The 16,723-nt window shown below is 41.5% G+C and overlaps 1 protein-coding gene across 2 annotated transcripts in view; it reads right to left on the bottom strand.

The window, feature by feature from the left end:
* Positions 1 to 16,723, bottom strand: part of XRN2 (5'-3' exoribonuclease 2) — a 106,721-nt gene that overhangs the window by 64,937 nt on the left and 25,061 nt on the right. The window contains exons 6-14 of one of the 2 annotated variants that reach the window (XM_053246084.1): positions 14,910 to 14,999; positions 13,856 to 13,928; positions 13,707 to 13,757; positions 11,941 to 12,098; positions 11,370 to 11,444; positions 11,045 to 11,178; positions 10,031 to 10,088; positions 9,830 to 9,937; positions 6,647 to 6,691 (exon numbers count right to left, since the gene is read on the bottom strand). In XM_053246084.1, the coding sequence (XP_053102059.1) occupies positions 6,647 to 6,691; positions 9,830 to 9,937; positions 10,031 to 10,088; positions 11,045 to 11,178; positions 11,370 to 11,444; positions 11,941 to 12,098; positions 13,707 to 13,757; positions 13,856 to 13,928; positions 14,910 to 14,999 (792 nt within the window). The remainder of the gene's footprint in view (positions 1 to 6,646; positions 6,692 to 9,829; positions 9,938 to 10,030; positions 10,089 to 11,044; positions 11,179 to 11,369; positions 11,445 to 11,940; positions 12,099 to 13,706; positions 13,758 to 13,855; positions 13,929 to 14,909; positions 15,000 to 16,723) is intronic. The other variant, XM_053246085.1, reaches the window with a different exon arrangement.

Genomic DNA, 16,723 nt, shown 5'->3' with positions numbered 1-16,723 from the left:
ACCCAATGACTGCTGGTTGTGATCTTCTCTGGAACAAAATTGAATGCATTTTCTGAAGTGGAAAACAGGTCTATGGTAGGACAGATCCAGTTCTCGAAGAGTGGTGCAACATACTCTGTCTTTCTTTCCCATTCGTGTTGCTGTTGTTGAGCAAAAGATCTGGTGTCTGATGCACCAGTGCCAAAGTTGTAGGCTGAGGGCACAAAGAGATCGCAACACTGTCCCTCTTTGTCTGTTGATGTAGGCCAGGGCAGTAGTACTGTCCAGCTGTACTTGTACTATCTGGCCCTTTAGAAAAAATAGGAAAACTTTCATCCCCTGAAACATAGCTAGGAGCCCCAAAAAACTGATATGGAACTGTTTTTGTTGTGGACTCCATTTGCTTTCTATTTGATGGCCATCACAATGAGAACCCCAACCCAGGAGGGATACATTTGTTGGCTGTTTACATACGGGAGAAAAATTTTAAGTAACTGAAGTTTCTGCATTTTTAACCATGCATAATGCACTACTGTATTGCAAGATGGCATGAGGCCCAGCAGTCATTGTATGAGTCGAGCAGGCTGAGTTGACTGTTGTTGGAAATTCTGGACCATCTCTATGATGCAGCTGTAGCATTCCTGGGGTAAGTATGCCCATTTCTTTTCCATGTTTACAATTGTACCAATGTAGCTTATAATACGTAGAGGTTCTAGGTGAGACCTTTTCTAATTGACTTGGATTTGCAAGTCTTGGAGACAATCCAATACATACGATGTCTGAGAACATAATCTGTTTTGGTCTTCTGATGTTATGAACCAGTCGTCCAAATACAAGTAGACTGCAATGCCCTGCATTCACAGGTGAGCTACCACCGCCATGTACTTGGTAAATACTAGGGATGTGCCTGAATAATTTCAGCACCTCTTTGAAGAGGTGCCGAAATGATTCAGCTCCCTGCAGCTGAAATGTTTTGGTGCGGGGCAAGGGGTTCCTTTAACAGGAGGCAGGCAGGTCATACCTACCTACCCCTCCTGTGAGCCTCCACTGCTCCATCATGGTGCTGTACTCCATAAAGTTCTACCGTGACTGCAAATAGGCGTCTTTTAGATCCAGCATTGCAAGCCAGTTTCCTTGATACAGAAGAGGTAAGATCTCCTACAATGCTATCATTTGGAATTTTTCACATGGACAAATTTGTTTAAGTGGTGAAGATTCATAATTGGTCGGATTCTGCCTCCACTCTTTGGTATCTGAAAATATTGGGAGTAAAAATCATCTTGTCTGTCTGCCCACCACATATGGGTAATTCCATCCTTTGCTAGTAGCTCCTTAACCTCTTCCCTCAGCGAAGGGGTTGGTTGAGTGAATCTCATCCCAGAGAATCTCAGAATCACCTTGAACTCTATGGCTCACCCCATGGAAACTATCTTGAGGACTAGGGATGTGCGGACTGGTCCGGCGTTCTGGAGGTTCAGGATTGAACCAACCCCACCCCCCAGCTAGATGGATAAGCTAGGCTGACCGGGTCATCAGCATCAGATTCAAAATCCAATGAGCCATGGTGTTCAGAGGAAGACCATGCCGGTGACGTAGGGATTAGCGTCTGTGTCTCAGTCAGTGTTGTCAGACTTAGCTTTTGTGATTGAGTTTCTGTCTCCATAGTAGACTTTTTTGGTTTATGGTCACAAACCACCATCTGAGTGATAGAGGATACCATCAAGCCTGAAGGTGGTGGAGTAAGTGTTTGAGTTGCCATTGACTTGTTCACTGGAGCAAGTCTGTGCCGAGAAAGGAAGGTACTGCTGCTGGCCAGAGTGTTGACTGGCTGAACTTGTGCAAGAGACAAGGTTAGAGGGTAATACGGTTTAGGCTGGGCTGTTTTCCATATTCTGAAAATCATAGGGGAACCCTAGAGAAGATAGCCCCTTGTCAGCGGAAGCCAAGGTAGCAGCAGCCACAGAACAGTGAGAGAAGCCACATGAATGCCACAAAGAAGTACTTGTTAGGTGGGCAGCAGATAGCGCATAGCACACTGGAGGTTGAGGCGCAGTGGGTTGTTCTGTAGCAGGAGCTGTCAGGTCTTCCTGTGGGGGGCCCGCACTCTGGGGCAGAAAACCCTTGAAAATCATTGAAGGCATGCTTGCACTTGACTCCAGGATGGAGAGCAGAGTTTGGGCTCTAGTTGGGTCCAAACTGGTGTCTCTATCATCTTCTCCATCTTCGATATTGAAGGTTGGTGCCAGTGGTCAATATTGAGGTGTGACTTCCTTCGACTTTGACAACACTGGGGTATTTAACATCGAGGCAGGAGCTTGACTTGTGTCAGGTAACGTCAAAAACAGAGTATTCGGTGTTGACGGAACATCTCGTCATCAATCCATCAGCATCAAGGGTGCAGAAGACAGGACTGGAATAGGAGCCTGTGAAACTGAGCATGCTCTTAATGTTGAAGTTTTTGGCGTCGACAGCTGTCCGATGTCAAGGTTCACTCGACATCGGCATCTTAGGGGGCTCAGTCTCGATAGTTCACAGACCCGACGGAGAGGGGGGTTTGATCCCGTCAAGTCAATGGTCTTCACTTTCTTCCTCTAGGTGCCGAAGTGGAGTCTTCCTCAGACCTCTTTCCTTTCAAATGCCCTGACAAAGTGCTCCCATATAAGTAAAATGGAGACTTGGGGCTCTTGAAAGTCTTCGAGATTGAAGAGGACACCAAGGACTTTGACTGTTTTGATGGAGGAGTCCTTGGTGTTGACATTGATGTCGACCTTGATGTCGATGGAAGGGGCTCTCCCACTGTCAATGGACTCAATACATCATAGTAGATTGTGGCACGAAGCCTAAGAGCCCGATTCTTTCTTGTTTACTTTGAGAAAGACAGACAGATCTTGCACGAAGAGATGTTATGCCCTTCACCCAAGCAAATAAGGCACAAGTCATGGAGATCCTTCAAGGGGAGTTTTGTGTTGCAGCCCTCACTCCTCTTAAAAGTTTTTTTTTCTCCTCAGTCATAGTCCATTTCCATAGTTGTAGTCAATAACTGAAAAGACAATCTTTCTTTCTTTCTTTCTTTCTTGGTCGTGAACTCTCGAAAGAGGACCTTATCCAAACGAGGAGTAGCAGCACGAGGTCTGTCCGCAACGACGGTTGGAAAAGAACTGAGGAACATGGTGTCCAGCCTTCCTTTAAATAGCACCACACTGGAGGCGAAATGCAGATGCCTTGAGGAGCTGCAGCATTACACCGTGAGGATCCAGCACAGGTGCAGTACCTATTCTTATGGATCTCAATGGATCACGATCTAGATCTGAAGGGAATGGGCACCAAACCACGAAAGTCAATGGATGCAGAATACACACAGATGGCATTTACTGGAGCTAATGAATTTCTCCCAAATTAGTCTGCGCAGGTGCAGAACGCACTTTTATGAGTATCAATGGATCACAATCTAGATCTGTCTGTTCTGGAGGGGATTACACTCTCCCTGAAAGATCAGATACGTAGCTTGGTAGTGCTCCTGGATCCAAAACTCCCTCTGGTTTCTCAGTTTAAGGCAGTGGCCAGGAGCACTTTTTATCAGCTTTAGCTGATATGTCAGTGATGTCCATTTCTGGAGGTAAATTACCTTAAAACAATGGTGCATATGCTTGTAACCACTAGGCTTGACTACTATAATGCACGCTACGTGGGGCTGCCTTTGAACATAGTCTGGAAACTACAATTGGTACAAAATGCGGCAGGCAGACTGATCTCTGGGACAACCCGAAGGGACCACATAACACCGATTTTGAAAGAACTACACTGGCTGCTATTTCCGGGTGAAATACAAAGTGCTGGTTATTACCTATAAAGCTCTCAACAGCTTGGGTCCAGGGTACTTAAGAGAGCATCTTCTTTGTCAAGAACCCAATTGCCTATTAAGATCATCTGGAGAGGTCTAGTTACAGCTACTGCTGGCTCATTTGATGGCGACTCAGTACTGGGCCTTTTCTGCAGCTGCCCTGGGGCTTTGGAATATACTCCCTGTTGAAATAAGAGCATCTCCTTCTCTGTTTGCTTTTAGGAAGACCATCAAGATGTACCTGTTTTCTCAGACATTTAACTGAAATTTTACAACTATGTAATTTGTTTTTATCTTGAGAGATTATTATTTGTTTTGTGAATTTTAACTGTTTTTATACCTCTTGTGTTTTCTTTTTAGACCACCTAGAGATGCACATATCAGGAGATATAGAAATATGATAAGTAAATAATGAATAAAAAACTGGGTGCTCAGATCAGTCCCCACAACAACTTTGCTTGGCTGCTCTTTTTACCAAGACTTGCGTCTTAGATTTATTATTCCCCTTATTAACATCCTTATTAACATTATTAGCATGCTGATGAGTTTTATGTTACTTACCTTCTTTCTGATCACCATGTTAATATATTGAATCAAGTAGCTAAATTTTGCACGGTAGCTGGATATATCTCTGTAATGGTTGCTAGCTGTTTTGTTAATTTGCAACTCTGCTGTTATTCATAATTGATCAAAGATCGTAACAAACTGACTGACTGGCTAATTTTATCTGGCCCTAGGTGGTCCCACCTTATTTTAAATCAAGGTGTGTTAAAATAAATAGTGTTTCAGCTGTAAGGAAATATCACTTAGCATTTAAGAGCTTCACATACATAATCTTTATGTAATCCTAACAGCAGCCCTGTCAAACAGGTCTGGATCGGGGCAGAGCTGTAATTGTATGCATGGGTTCAATGAACCCATGTACAGCTGACAGCGGGGCCACCTCCAGCACTTTCTGGGAACGCCACCACGATGGGCACCCAGCAGTGGCCCTTCTCTCCCTGCTGTGGGCACCCCATGTGGTACACCCCCCCCCCAGGCGGCACCACCTCTCTAACCGCCCCCTGCACATGGTGGTGGCTTCCCTGACCAAGCAGCCGGCATAGGCTGCCCTGTCTCCGCTGCATCCACAACAGCCAACTGAGAGGATAGCATGGTACTCAGCTGCCTTGCCGACCACTCAAAGCTGAGTGGGAGAGGCAGGGCAGCCTACCCTGGGCTGCTTGGTCAGGGAAGCTGCTGCCATGCACAGGGGGTGGGGGAGAGGAGTGGTGTTGTGCAGGGTGGGTGTGCAGACCAGTGGCCTTCCTTACGCCACTGGTCTGGACTGTTGATTGAGGGGATAGTGACAGAGAGAGAATGGCTTGCTTAAGGGCATCTAGTGAGTTCATGGCAAAGGTGAGATTCAAAATTGGGGACTTGCCAATTTGTAGCTCAGTCTCTTAGCCACTTTGCTATACCAGCTCTCAGGAAGCAAGGAATCTCTTATTGTATTTCATAGATATTTTATTTTATGCATATGCTGGAAGAACAAAGGATTGTTGCCAGCTTGCCACCTGAATATCTTTTCAGAAACACATTCATTCCTCAAACATCTATCATACTCCTATTATCTAAGACATCACCAACTTTATTTAAAAGCCTGACTATGGGGCAAGGGAAGGCAGATGAAGGTGAGAGTTAGGTAGTTTTGCCCCCAGACTTCTATCTGGAGAAAAGAATACAGAAGCTGGCCATCCTTATTTTATAAAACAATGAAATATTGACTTCAGAAATTCAGTTGACATTTCTTTACACACGCATGCTTAACATATCAAGTTTGTTACATTGGTTTACAGAAAATGGAACTATCAATCTAGGCACTCCATTAAGAAACACGACTTATGCACTCTTCACGGACTGCTACTAGCACACTTGGTCTGAACACAGAGGCACTCTCACTGGGTAATTAGTACTGTTAAATCAATAATGTCACAATTGAATTTTGTCACAATGAAATCAATAATGTAAGTATATCATGAACATCAGTTTTGCTAGACAATTCTGAGATGTTTCAGATCAGTTATGAGAACTGGCTCCATAAACCTAAGCTTCCCTTTACTCAAGTGTGACATATGGGGTGGGACTGAAGCAGGAGTATCAACTTGGTGGAAGGACAACTGGCAAATTTATAGTAGAAGTTGAACCTAGGGAATGCCCACCTGTCTCTCTTTACAGCAATGGAAAAAAATAAACATGGTTTCTCAAGGTTGTATGACAAGCTACAAAATGAGCTTTTAGGAAACAAGTGTAAAAATGATAGAGGAGAAATGTAATGAAAATGATCTATTTCATAAGAAGGATATGGCAGAATAAAAAAAATCTGCACTTAAGGGGTTTAAATGTGCAATGAAGTTTGATACTAGTGTGTCCTGAAGCGTAACCTCCTTGCTGCACATCAAGTCACTTTTACAGACCGTGAGGAATTCTAAAAGCAGTCTGAGGAAGTCTCCTATTCAAGGAAAAACAAATCAAGATTCCAAAATAGCGCTTGGAATCCTGAATTTATTCTCTGGCTAAGATCCAAAGAACTAACTCCATGTATCCAAAAAGGTATAGGTGTTTTTTGATCAATAAGACCCATGCTGCATGTCAAAGGAAGCTTCAAAAGCAGTCAGTGATATGGAGAAAGTTCGGCGGGGTGTGTGTGTCAGAAATCCCACCAAGTATGTCCAAGCCCCTGGGCTACACACAACAACTCTTCATTCAAACCTAGGAATACAGCTACAATATTTGTTTCAATCTGAATGGAATTACAAATAACAGGATTAGAAACTTTATATTTACCTTCATCCTTTTTCTTTTCTCCTTCTGTCTTCTTTTGAAATTTTCCTAGAGTTACAACAAAGATATCAGAATAACTGTTTCACATAAGCCACATGGGAAAATAATGAAGTTAGAAACATTTATAGGCCTATGCTTGAAGAATAAAACGCCTAGACTTTGACTCACTCACCATAATTATTTTGCAAAATGACCCACTTTTTGTTTTAAAACTAACCTGGAGTTCTATTCTCTCACATATAGAAGCTGCCAATGTACAGCAGCATCCATTTAGTTTTCCAGGAGACTTGTCCACCACACAGTCCTAAAAGGATGCTTACAAGAAACAAAGCCACAAAACATTTTCACTTCACCCATACCCACCTACTATTTGTGTTATAAATCCCTCAGGGAATTGGAGCAGGTAGTGCCTGGGGGGAGGGAGCACTCTCCCACCATTTCCACAAGAAAGTGACATGAGACTTGACCTCCATGTTCATCTTAACTGTACTTGAAAAGGCAGCACGGAGATCAGTCCCCATCCTTCGTGAAGATCACTATGATATCCCCATGTCAGTGTTGTATATGCACCATCTCCCTCCTCTTTCAAAAAGGTCAATACCATGCAAGGCAGAAAGGAGCTAAAATGTGCACTGCATGTACTACCTAAATTGGCAGTAACCAATTACAGTTATCTTGACTTGCACATGCATTTGACAGCAGCAATTTACTGCCATGTCTACCATTTGGATTTGTTACTCAAGGGATTCAGAGCTGTTCCTTACCCCAGGAGAGTGGCAATTGTGAGCCTACATTAGAGGTTGCTTTACATTGAAATGAATAAATGCTGGGACAGTCAGTATTTTGTTGGAGTCAACAGGTTTTTTGTTTAATTTCATGGGGCATATTTTGCACAATTTGCACTGTAACTGCAGCTATATAGATTTCTAGTCATGCGGTGGTATACTTTAATGAATAAGGGGAAGATACTGTCATAAGGATACACATATAAGCATGTGGCCCGTGGCATCTGCTCTCTCCAACTCATTTGGGAGACTTCTCAACACTCTTGATTCAAAACCAAGAGTAATTATCTAATGATAATTGCTAGTATTGTTGGACTTCTTGTCCTTCACACTTTTCAGTCATGCAGTGGAAACAAGTTTTTGATGTGATTAATGAGACTGCTGAATATGTTACTCAATATGACCCTAAACTTTTACCAGTGGGTTAATTAAATGATTCTGTAGCCAATGATGATTGTGAGTTAATAACATGTTTAATGACTGCATCAGTATCATTAATAGACTGCATCCGTGTTGCTTCATGCTGGAAGAACATAGCAGTTCTATTATTAAGGGACCAGTAAGAGAGACCATTGGGAGAGACCAAGCAAGACCATTGAGAAAGCCAACAAATACCAGAAAGAAGTCAATATGTGCTTTATTGACTATAGAAAAGCCTTCGATTGTGTCGACCATATCAAGTTGTGGAATATCCTTAGGAAAATGGGCATCCCAGAACATCTCATTGTTCTCATGAGAAACCTATATATACGGTAGGAAGCCACAGTCCAGACAGAACATGGTGAAACAGACTGGTTCCAGATCAGCAAAGGAGTAAGACAAGGCTGTATACTTTTTCCTTCTTCATTCAACTTATATGCTGAACATATATTGAGAGAAGCTGGATTGGAAGAAGATGAGCGTGGTTATAAAGTTGGAGGAAGAAACATCAATAACCTGCACTACGCTGATGACACCACTCTGATAGCTGAGAATTCGGATGATCTGCAAGCTCTAGTAATGAAGGTCAAGGAGCACAGTGACTACGACTAAATGTAAAGAAGACTAAACTAATGACAACGCGGACAGCAACCAATTTCAGAATTGACAATGAAGACACTGAAGTGGTGGATAACTTCTGCTTTTTAGGATCGACCATCAACAGTAAAGGATCCAGCAGTTAAGAAATACACTAGTACTTGGTAGGGTTGCAATGAAGGCCTTGGAAAGGATATTTAGATGCCATGACGTGTCTCTGCCTACAAAGATTAGAATCGTTCAGCTAATGGTCCGAGTGGTCCCATGACACTCTATGGATGCAAAAGCTGGACTTTGAAGAAGCAAGATAGAAAAAGCATTGATGCTTTTGAACTTTGGTGCTGGAGAAGACTTTTGAGGATACCATGGACAGCCAGGAAAAACAAACAAACAAATAGATCACAGAACAGATCAGTGCAGAATTTTCACTCGAGTCACAAATGACCAGGCTCAAACTATCATACTTCGGACACATTATGCAAAGACCCAGCTCCCTTGAGAAGTCTATAATGCTGGGGAAAATTGAAAGAAAGAGACTTGATTACAACAGCAATGAATGCACCACTGAAAGACCTTGAAGGCCAAGTTGAAGACAGATCATCCTGGAGAGAATCTATCTATGTGGTTGCTAGAAGTCGACACCGACTTGACAGCACCTAAGCAAGAAAGCAAAGGAGGATTTGGAAAATAGCCAGGGGCCCAAAAATATGCTTGCCAGCACCAACAAGCACTTTAAAAAAGGATGTTAAGATCCCCTGTACTGTCCCAGCTTGGGAGAAGTTGCTTTCCAAGCCTTTCGGAGGCTCAGCATGAGGTTGGCAGAATTCCCTATTTTTCTAAGCTGAGAGGAGAACAGCAGCATCTTCCTGATCTTACATGAAGCTTCTAAAAGTAGCAAGGTGTCTCACTGCCTTCCAAGCCTCAAAGATGCTCAGCATGGCAGGGACAAGACTCTGCCTCCTTGTCCTCACCCTACTTGGATACAAGGGCAGGGACTTGCCTCTGCAGCCATGCTGAGCCTGCAAAGGCATTTGAAGCATCTGAAACTGAAGAGAATGTTAGTCAGAACTCGGTTGTTCCCCGTCCCTCCCACAGAGAAGAGAAAGGATGTGGTCAGTGACCAGTACAATTCTTGTCCAATTACCAAAATCTGTGACCCCTGGAAATAGTCTTAATAATCAAATTAACATATTATAAGAAAGCTAAAGAAGAGATGAAGATTGATTCAGATAATACAAAGGTAATATACAACCATACTCATTGTTTTCTTTATTGTAATTAAACTTTTCTAGGATGGGGGGAGAACACCAAAACCACACACACACACACACACACACACACACACACACACACACACACACCCCTCTCATAACAACTGTTTTACCTCATCATCTTTTCGCTTCTTAAATATGTTATCTTCAACTTCCCCAACAGCTAACATGATCATCTGCACTCTTTGCAAGTTGACATAACCATTTTCTGTAAGGTACCCCTGTAAATGGTTAATTAAAAAAAAGAATGTAACTATCTTTCCCCCTTAAAGTTCTATAAGGCGATATTTAATCTGTGGAAGAAAGTGACTTACCCCTGTTTTGTGCACAACGTTTTTATATATGTTTACTAGACGATCAATTGCTCCTTCCCTGGAATAATAAAAACAACAACAACACTTAGCCAGAGTCTGAACAAGTGTCTTCATCTGTCAATTGGAGACAATCTCACTGACTGTCCCCTACATAAGATGGCTGAATCTTCTGCTGGTGACTAGGAAAACCTTATTCTCCCCTTCCTCCAGCGACAGACAGAATCCCACCCTCACACTCTATCATATGGCACCTCAAAAATGAGAGCTGAGCAACATGCTCCAATTGACAGCAAACTGTCCCCTTATATTTGCTGTAATTGTCATATTCAGGCAGGCTAGAAGCGACAGAGATCTGGGAAACTCTTCATCTAATGCAGTGAAAGGGCTTTCTCAATCACCTGCAATGTAAGAGCAAACAACACTCTCTCTCCCACCTCCCTCAAACTACTAAATTAGTGATGGATAAGCCCAGGCACCACAGCAACCAAAGGATCTATCTATCATTTTTCTATTTTGCCTTTTAGGCCAAGAATAAAAGGTAATTTTGAGAAAAGGAGAAAAAGATATGAGCTACAGGAAAATAAAAGTAAAATCGGCAGCCAAAAACATCCTTAAAATAGCAGCTAAGAAGACTGGATGTAACATATGGCATAAGTAAAAGCAACAAAGAGTCTTAAATCAGACACCCTACAAAAAAATAATAGAGCTTATTGAATTTAGAACAGCAAAATACTTTTAATCCTGGCTGCAATGGGTAATGTAATGGAACAATAAATTTTACCCACAGAGGTTTCAGTCCTGTTCTACAACAGTCCCTCATCCCGAGACCCATGTCTCATGGCAAATGGCTTCTGAAGCTTTTGCCTCGCCCCTCAACTAACTTGTGATACTTGTGCTGTTTTTGTGGGGGAGGAACCTATTGAGCATGCCCAAGCCCTTTGGGATACCAAAATATGTTTTGGATTTGGCCAATATTTATAATTTGTCATCTTCATACAGTAAAGATTTTCATACCTGATCTCCAATGATGGTAAATGAGGAAGAAAGTCATTTCCCACAAAGAAACACATGAAAACCCAGTCATCAATACTTCTTTCCACATCAAAAGTGAAAGGCAAACTGGCCATTGTTAATTCTCTTTCCAAATACTGAAATTATTAAAGAGAAAGAAATGGATAAAACATTTCTGCAGCTGCTAGCAGAAATATAATGTGCAGCCCAATTCTGTGCATATTTCCATAGGATAAATCCCACTATATATAAAAAGGAACTTATCTCCAGGTAAGTGTGCAAAGGATTGCAGCCATGATGCAGAAACATTCTAAATATTAGTACTTACTTCTCTTAAAACACACAACCGAATAAAAATAAATTCTTGTTCCATGCCAGGAGGACAATCTGCAAATTCATCGTGCTGCAAAAAAAGGGGAAGATGACATACAATTTGTTTTACTTTCTCAATTATGCAGTTAAGTGAAAGGAATTTTAATCAAGAAAAAAGCCAAATCTTGCATTGATTACATTCATCTGTCACTCTCCCACCCGACCCAATTTTCATCTTTGTTCCACAATGTTTATAAACATTTGGCATACTCTAAAGCAACTGGAGGGGGGGGATTAACATCACATAATTTATTAGGTTTTGAAGAAAAAGATAGTTTACTAAGGTAATGAATTCTAGTTTATGATCCTTTCCCTTCAATTGGCCCTTAAAAAAAAAAAAAATCCCAGCAAACACTCTATTGATGTATATTAGCCCAAGATAGCGACTCCATGCCAAGGTCGCCCAATGAGCTTCATGGCCAAGCATGAATCTGATCAGGGCTCACTCATATCCAAAACTATCATTTCATCCTCTGCACATCACATTGTCTCTTATGAAAAGGAGTCCAGTAAACTGTTTAACCTACCTCTCCTTGTTTTTCTTTTGGAAAACCCTGACAATCCTTAACTTCATGCCCAAACTGGTTGCAAAGACCACACGGTTTAGGTTTGTTAGGCTTAAATTCTTCTCTTATTATAGTAAAATTTGGTTCATGTGTAGCTAATCCAAGCATAATAAGGTCAGCTATAAAAGAAATAAAGACAAATATACAATATTAAAATTGTGCGTGACCAATGACAATAATAGCTCGATGTTCTCCATTTTTCAGACTCCCCACTCCATGATTATTGTACTCAAGAGAGCAGAAGTTGGCCTCACGCTCTTCTCCCATGCCCCCAAATTGGGAGGAGTGAACGACCAGATCAGGAAGCCATGTTTATCTGAACATGGGATCCCTCCCAGTACTGTAAGATTAAACTCTTGAAGGCCTCTCCACAATTACATATGTGAATAGTCCCTTAGATTTGGATACAATACTGTATAATGCTTAGAATGCAAGTAGCAAAATGATGATATAGTAAAAATAGCAAAATAATCTTCACAGCTAGCCAATTGGAACAATATTGCTATACTTACTGAATTAAGCAATGGCTAATTAACTACTTTAATTAATGTATCAGAGAATCAGCTCAAGAGGGAAACCGAGAAGTTGAAACACATACTGAGCTCGTAATCTAAAGAAGAAAGCAGCAGTAGGAGGCAACCCAGTTAGATGCAGAGCAGAATAGGAACTGACTGGGAATATCTTGTATTTCTGAAATTAGGGCACTTGTAGAAATTTAAACAATGCCAGGTTTGTAGCAGTTCTTCATTGGGTGGTTAATGAATAAACTGGTGGTAGGTTTAGGAATTTCTTTTCCCAGCAACTACAAAAAAAAAAAAAAAAAAAAGACTCCCGGAATAATAGACCTGCTTCAGAGGCAGTGTCAGCAACGCCCTTCAGTTCCATGCATGGAATACAAGATATTCCCAGTCAATTCATGGAGGTGCACTGCATGAGCCACTGCCACTACAACTTACACAGTAACAAAGGCTCCGAAAAGGGCTTCTATGATCAGCACATCACAGTTATTGTTATATAGGCAGAGGTGCACCTAGATAATTTTGGAGCCTAGACCTAAACGCCTTTGGAGCCCCCCCCACCCTTTGCTGAAGGCCCCCCATTGCAATTTAAGCATCCTCCTCCTATTCTTATCCCATACACATTTCTTTCCCCACTCCCCCCGTCTCTAAAGCACTTGGCACAGGTCATAATCACACTCGGCCGCCTGGAATAGTGCAGGCCAGCGGCAACCACACCACCCAGGACAGACTAAAGGGCGGGGGGGGGAAGCCCTGGACTTCGGCCCTGAAGTCCAGGGGTAAGAACGTCACTGTATATAGGTGCCACATTTCATACAATCAGCACATCCATACAATCTCTGCTGAAGGCTATGTCAGTCAGTCATTCTGACAGACTGTACTATGGTTGACGATGTGAGGGTCAGAAACTATCTGAATCAAGTCACAGATATCAATTCTAAAGACAAGAAAGAAAAGGGATGCCAGTTATAAAACATTTCCAGAACACTGACAGACGGGGCAGCAGCGGTGGGTGGGGAGATGCAGAAGGATGCAGCAGCAACCAGTACAGGGATCATATGTTTTATAGTAACCTTCCAAATACAATGCTAGCTCCCAAGATGGTACCACCCATACAATGTTTTCGAAGCATAGCAGTACAGTATGATGAACCCATTTCATTCTTCACCGATAGATTGCTATTGTAGAAAAACTTAGAAACGGACTTACCATCAGCCCCACATAAACAATGGTGAGTGTTTGGGTCATGGTTTGGTTGAGCTAAACATAAGAAAATACATTTATTAACATCAAACTGGTACATGCAATTCTACTAACATCACTAGATATATCTGATGTGCAAATTTATTTATTTTTACCTCTTTGTCTTCGTATGTAGTCCATAATTTTGTGTTCACCCTCACCAGGAGCACTAGCATCAGATAAAATAACCTATGGGGAAAACACACACATACACATAAAGGAAGCAACATAAACAACAGGTTGCACTTTCAACAATTAACAGAACCATTTATTATTGCTGCTTGGTGCCCTGTCCTTGCCTAGTCAGGACACAGATATAATACCATGCTTTCTTGGTGATGTTTCGCTAGTGCCTCTCAGCTATAGAGTAGGCTGCATCATGGAACCCAGTATATCCTCCCTCCATCTAGATGATGTCATATTTGGTGGGAGGGGTTAACTGTGCATGGGGCCTCCCTGCTCTAAGGAGAATAAAGTAATGGATACATGTAGCTTAGTTTTTAGAGGTAAGAAAACCTTTGCCCTTCATGGCTTATTGAATCTAGCAAGGAGGAGCTCTTAAGCAGTAAATGCCTTATTGAATGAGGGAGTGTCTCCAGCTTTGCTGAAGGAATCTATCATTGTCAGCTGTCCAGAGAGATGGTTGTTATGGGGCGGGCAGCCAACAAATAAAGTTATTATTACGGCCAAGCACACCCCTCCGTCCTGCCATGCTTCACAGCAAACAGCTTTTGAAACCAAGGTTGTTTCAAAGGTGATATGGCATAGGAGCCTTGTTTCTCAACGATAAGGTATCGAAATTCAATTGGGCTTATCCAAGTCTAGAGTACTCATGGATACTCACGGTTCCAGGCTATACTTGCTAATCCAGGTATTTATTTCAAGATTATGAGATCACTTTATCTGACCTAAATATTATTTCTTAAACACCTAAACATTCATTTTAGTAAAAGGTTTTCCAGGATTTCTACATATGGATACCTTTGTTCTATAGCACATATCAATAACTTTGAAGAACCCAAACAACATTCATGGATATAGTAGTTACTCCATCATCAATGCAAATTTATCTTTTGGAAGTTATTGATATGAAGAAGTACACTGCTGCTGAGCTATGGTCAAGTACAGAATAAGGCCCACTTTGCTCGAAATACAGATCACGGAACTTACTGTCAAATTTTTCCATCCTGGATCATTGTTTAAACGATCAGCAATATAATAGCGAAGACATTTAGCAAGATTGTCCATAAACTCAGTTCCCTAAAGAATGGGAATTCAGCACATAAGTTAGATCAGAGTAAACAGACTTCAGGCATGTGTAATCACATACTTATTGCTCTCTATGATCCATATATTAGGATGACCTGACTATATAAGTACAAATCCACAACTGATTTATTACACATCAGCTTCAAAAATACATCAAAAAAAGTATACAAAGACCTGGCCACAGATAATCAGTTACTAAACCTGTTTTATTAGCCAAGAAATAAGTGATTAACCTCAAGACCAGTCAATGAATCGATGGCAGATGATGTTGTTTGTTTTCAATTTACAATTTTTATAAAACTATTTAGGCCAGCATTTGTATGTTCCATTTAGCAGTTGGGGAACAATGAGGCTCAGTAACATATAACTTGATTAATGATTAGGCTGAAATTTTACTTATTTATTTTATTACTTTTATATACTGCCTAATATGAATTTCTAGCTTATTGACAAACCAGTTAAAACCACAATTAACACTAAAACTAAATGCCTGGTTTAAAAAAGATGTGCCTTTAAAGCTTTCTTGAAGGCCACCAGAGAGGGCAAACTTCGTATTTTGGGTGGAAATACATTCCAAAGCTGGGGATGGCTTCAGAGAAGGCCCAACCTTCATCATCAGAATTTCAAATTTTATGTTTGAAATATAAGCAAGTTTCAATGCCTGGTAAAGTTTACACCAAGTCTTTATATAAGAGCTGGAAAGATAGCAGCCATTCATTTGTTTTTTTTATTTATTCAATTTATTTATTTTATTTATTTAAAACATTTATTCGATTTCTATACTGCCCTTCCAAAAATGGCTCAGGGCAGTTTACACAGAGAAATAACAAACAAATAAGATGGAACCCTGTCCCCAAAGGGCTCACAATCTTAAAAAGAAACATAAGATAGACACCAGCAACAGTCACTGGAAGTACTTTGCTGGGGTGGATAGGGCCAGTCATTCTCCCCCTGCTAAATAAAGAGAATCACCACATTAAAAAGGTGCCTCTTTGCCAAGTTAGCATGGGAAATTTAACTTAGAGATAAAGTTAAATTTCAGGGCACATGTGCAAATTTTGTTTTGGAGGGGCCTCAACCTTCCAAATGAATGCACCAGGAGGATAACCTTCTCCAACCATGACACAGAACTGGCCAAACTGCCACAAACACTCTCAAGATCAAGTCTGCTGAAGTTCAGGAATAACTGAAACACAACACTACCCCTGTATCCAAACAAGTCTCCAGGCCAAATAAAGCAGGTCCTAAGCTGAGCCAAAATTTACCAGGGTTGATAAAGAGAACAAATTTTCAAATCCTATCCTTGGAGCACATGATGTAATAATAAAGAAAAAGCATGCCTCTGTGTGGTACAAAAGTGCTATTCTAGACCATATCAACGGCTTCATGAAAAACTGCACTGCAAATTGGTGTGTCTTCTTTAAAAAAACAGAAAAGTAATTCATAAATAGTACAAACTAGGCCAGCGCACTTTGGGAAAATTGGAGCTCCCTTCGCTTACCACCACCAGGCAGTGTCAGATCGTGGGGCAATTACCCCAGGGTAGCACGCTGGTGGTGGGAGCCCATTAACTGGCTGCCCAGCACTGGCACAAAGTCAGCTGGGCAGCACAGCGAACAATGGGAGCTTGGGGCAGTCGATCAGAGAGTGATGTGCAGCTGCTGGGAGGATGCGCGGGCTTCTGGGGATTGTAGTCCTGCTCAGAACTTCTCAAT

The sequence above is a fragment of the Hemicordylus capensis genome, chromosome 4 (genome assembly GCF_027244095.1).
Source record: "Hemicordylus capensis ecotype Gifberg chromosome 4, rHemCap1.1.pri, whole genome shotgun sequence".
Lineage (NCBI taxonomy): Eukaryota > Metazoa > Chordata > Lepidosauria > Squamata > Cordylidae > Hemicordylus > Hemicordylus capensis.
Note: the sequence above shows the minus strand (reverse complement) of the source record. Positions and strands in the feature narration are given on the sequence as shown.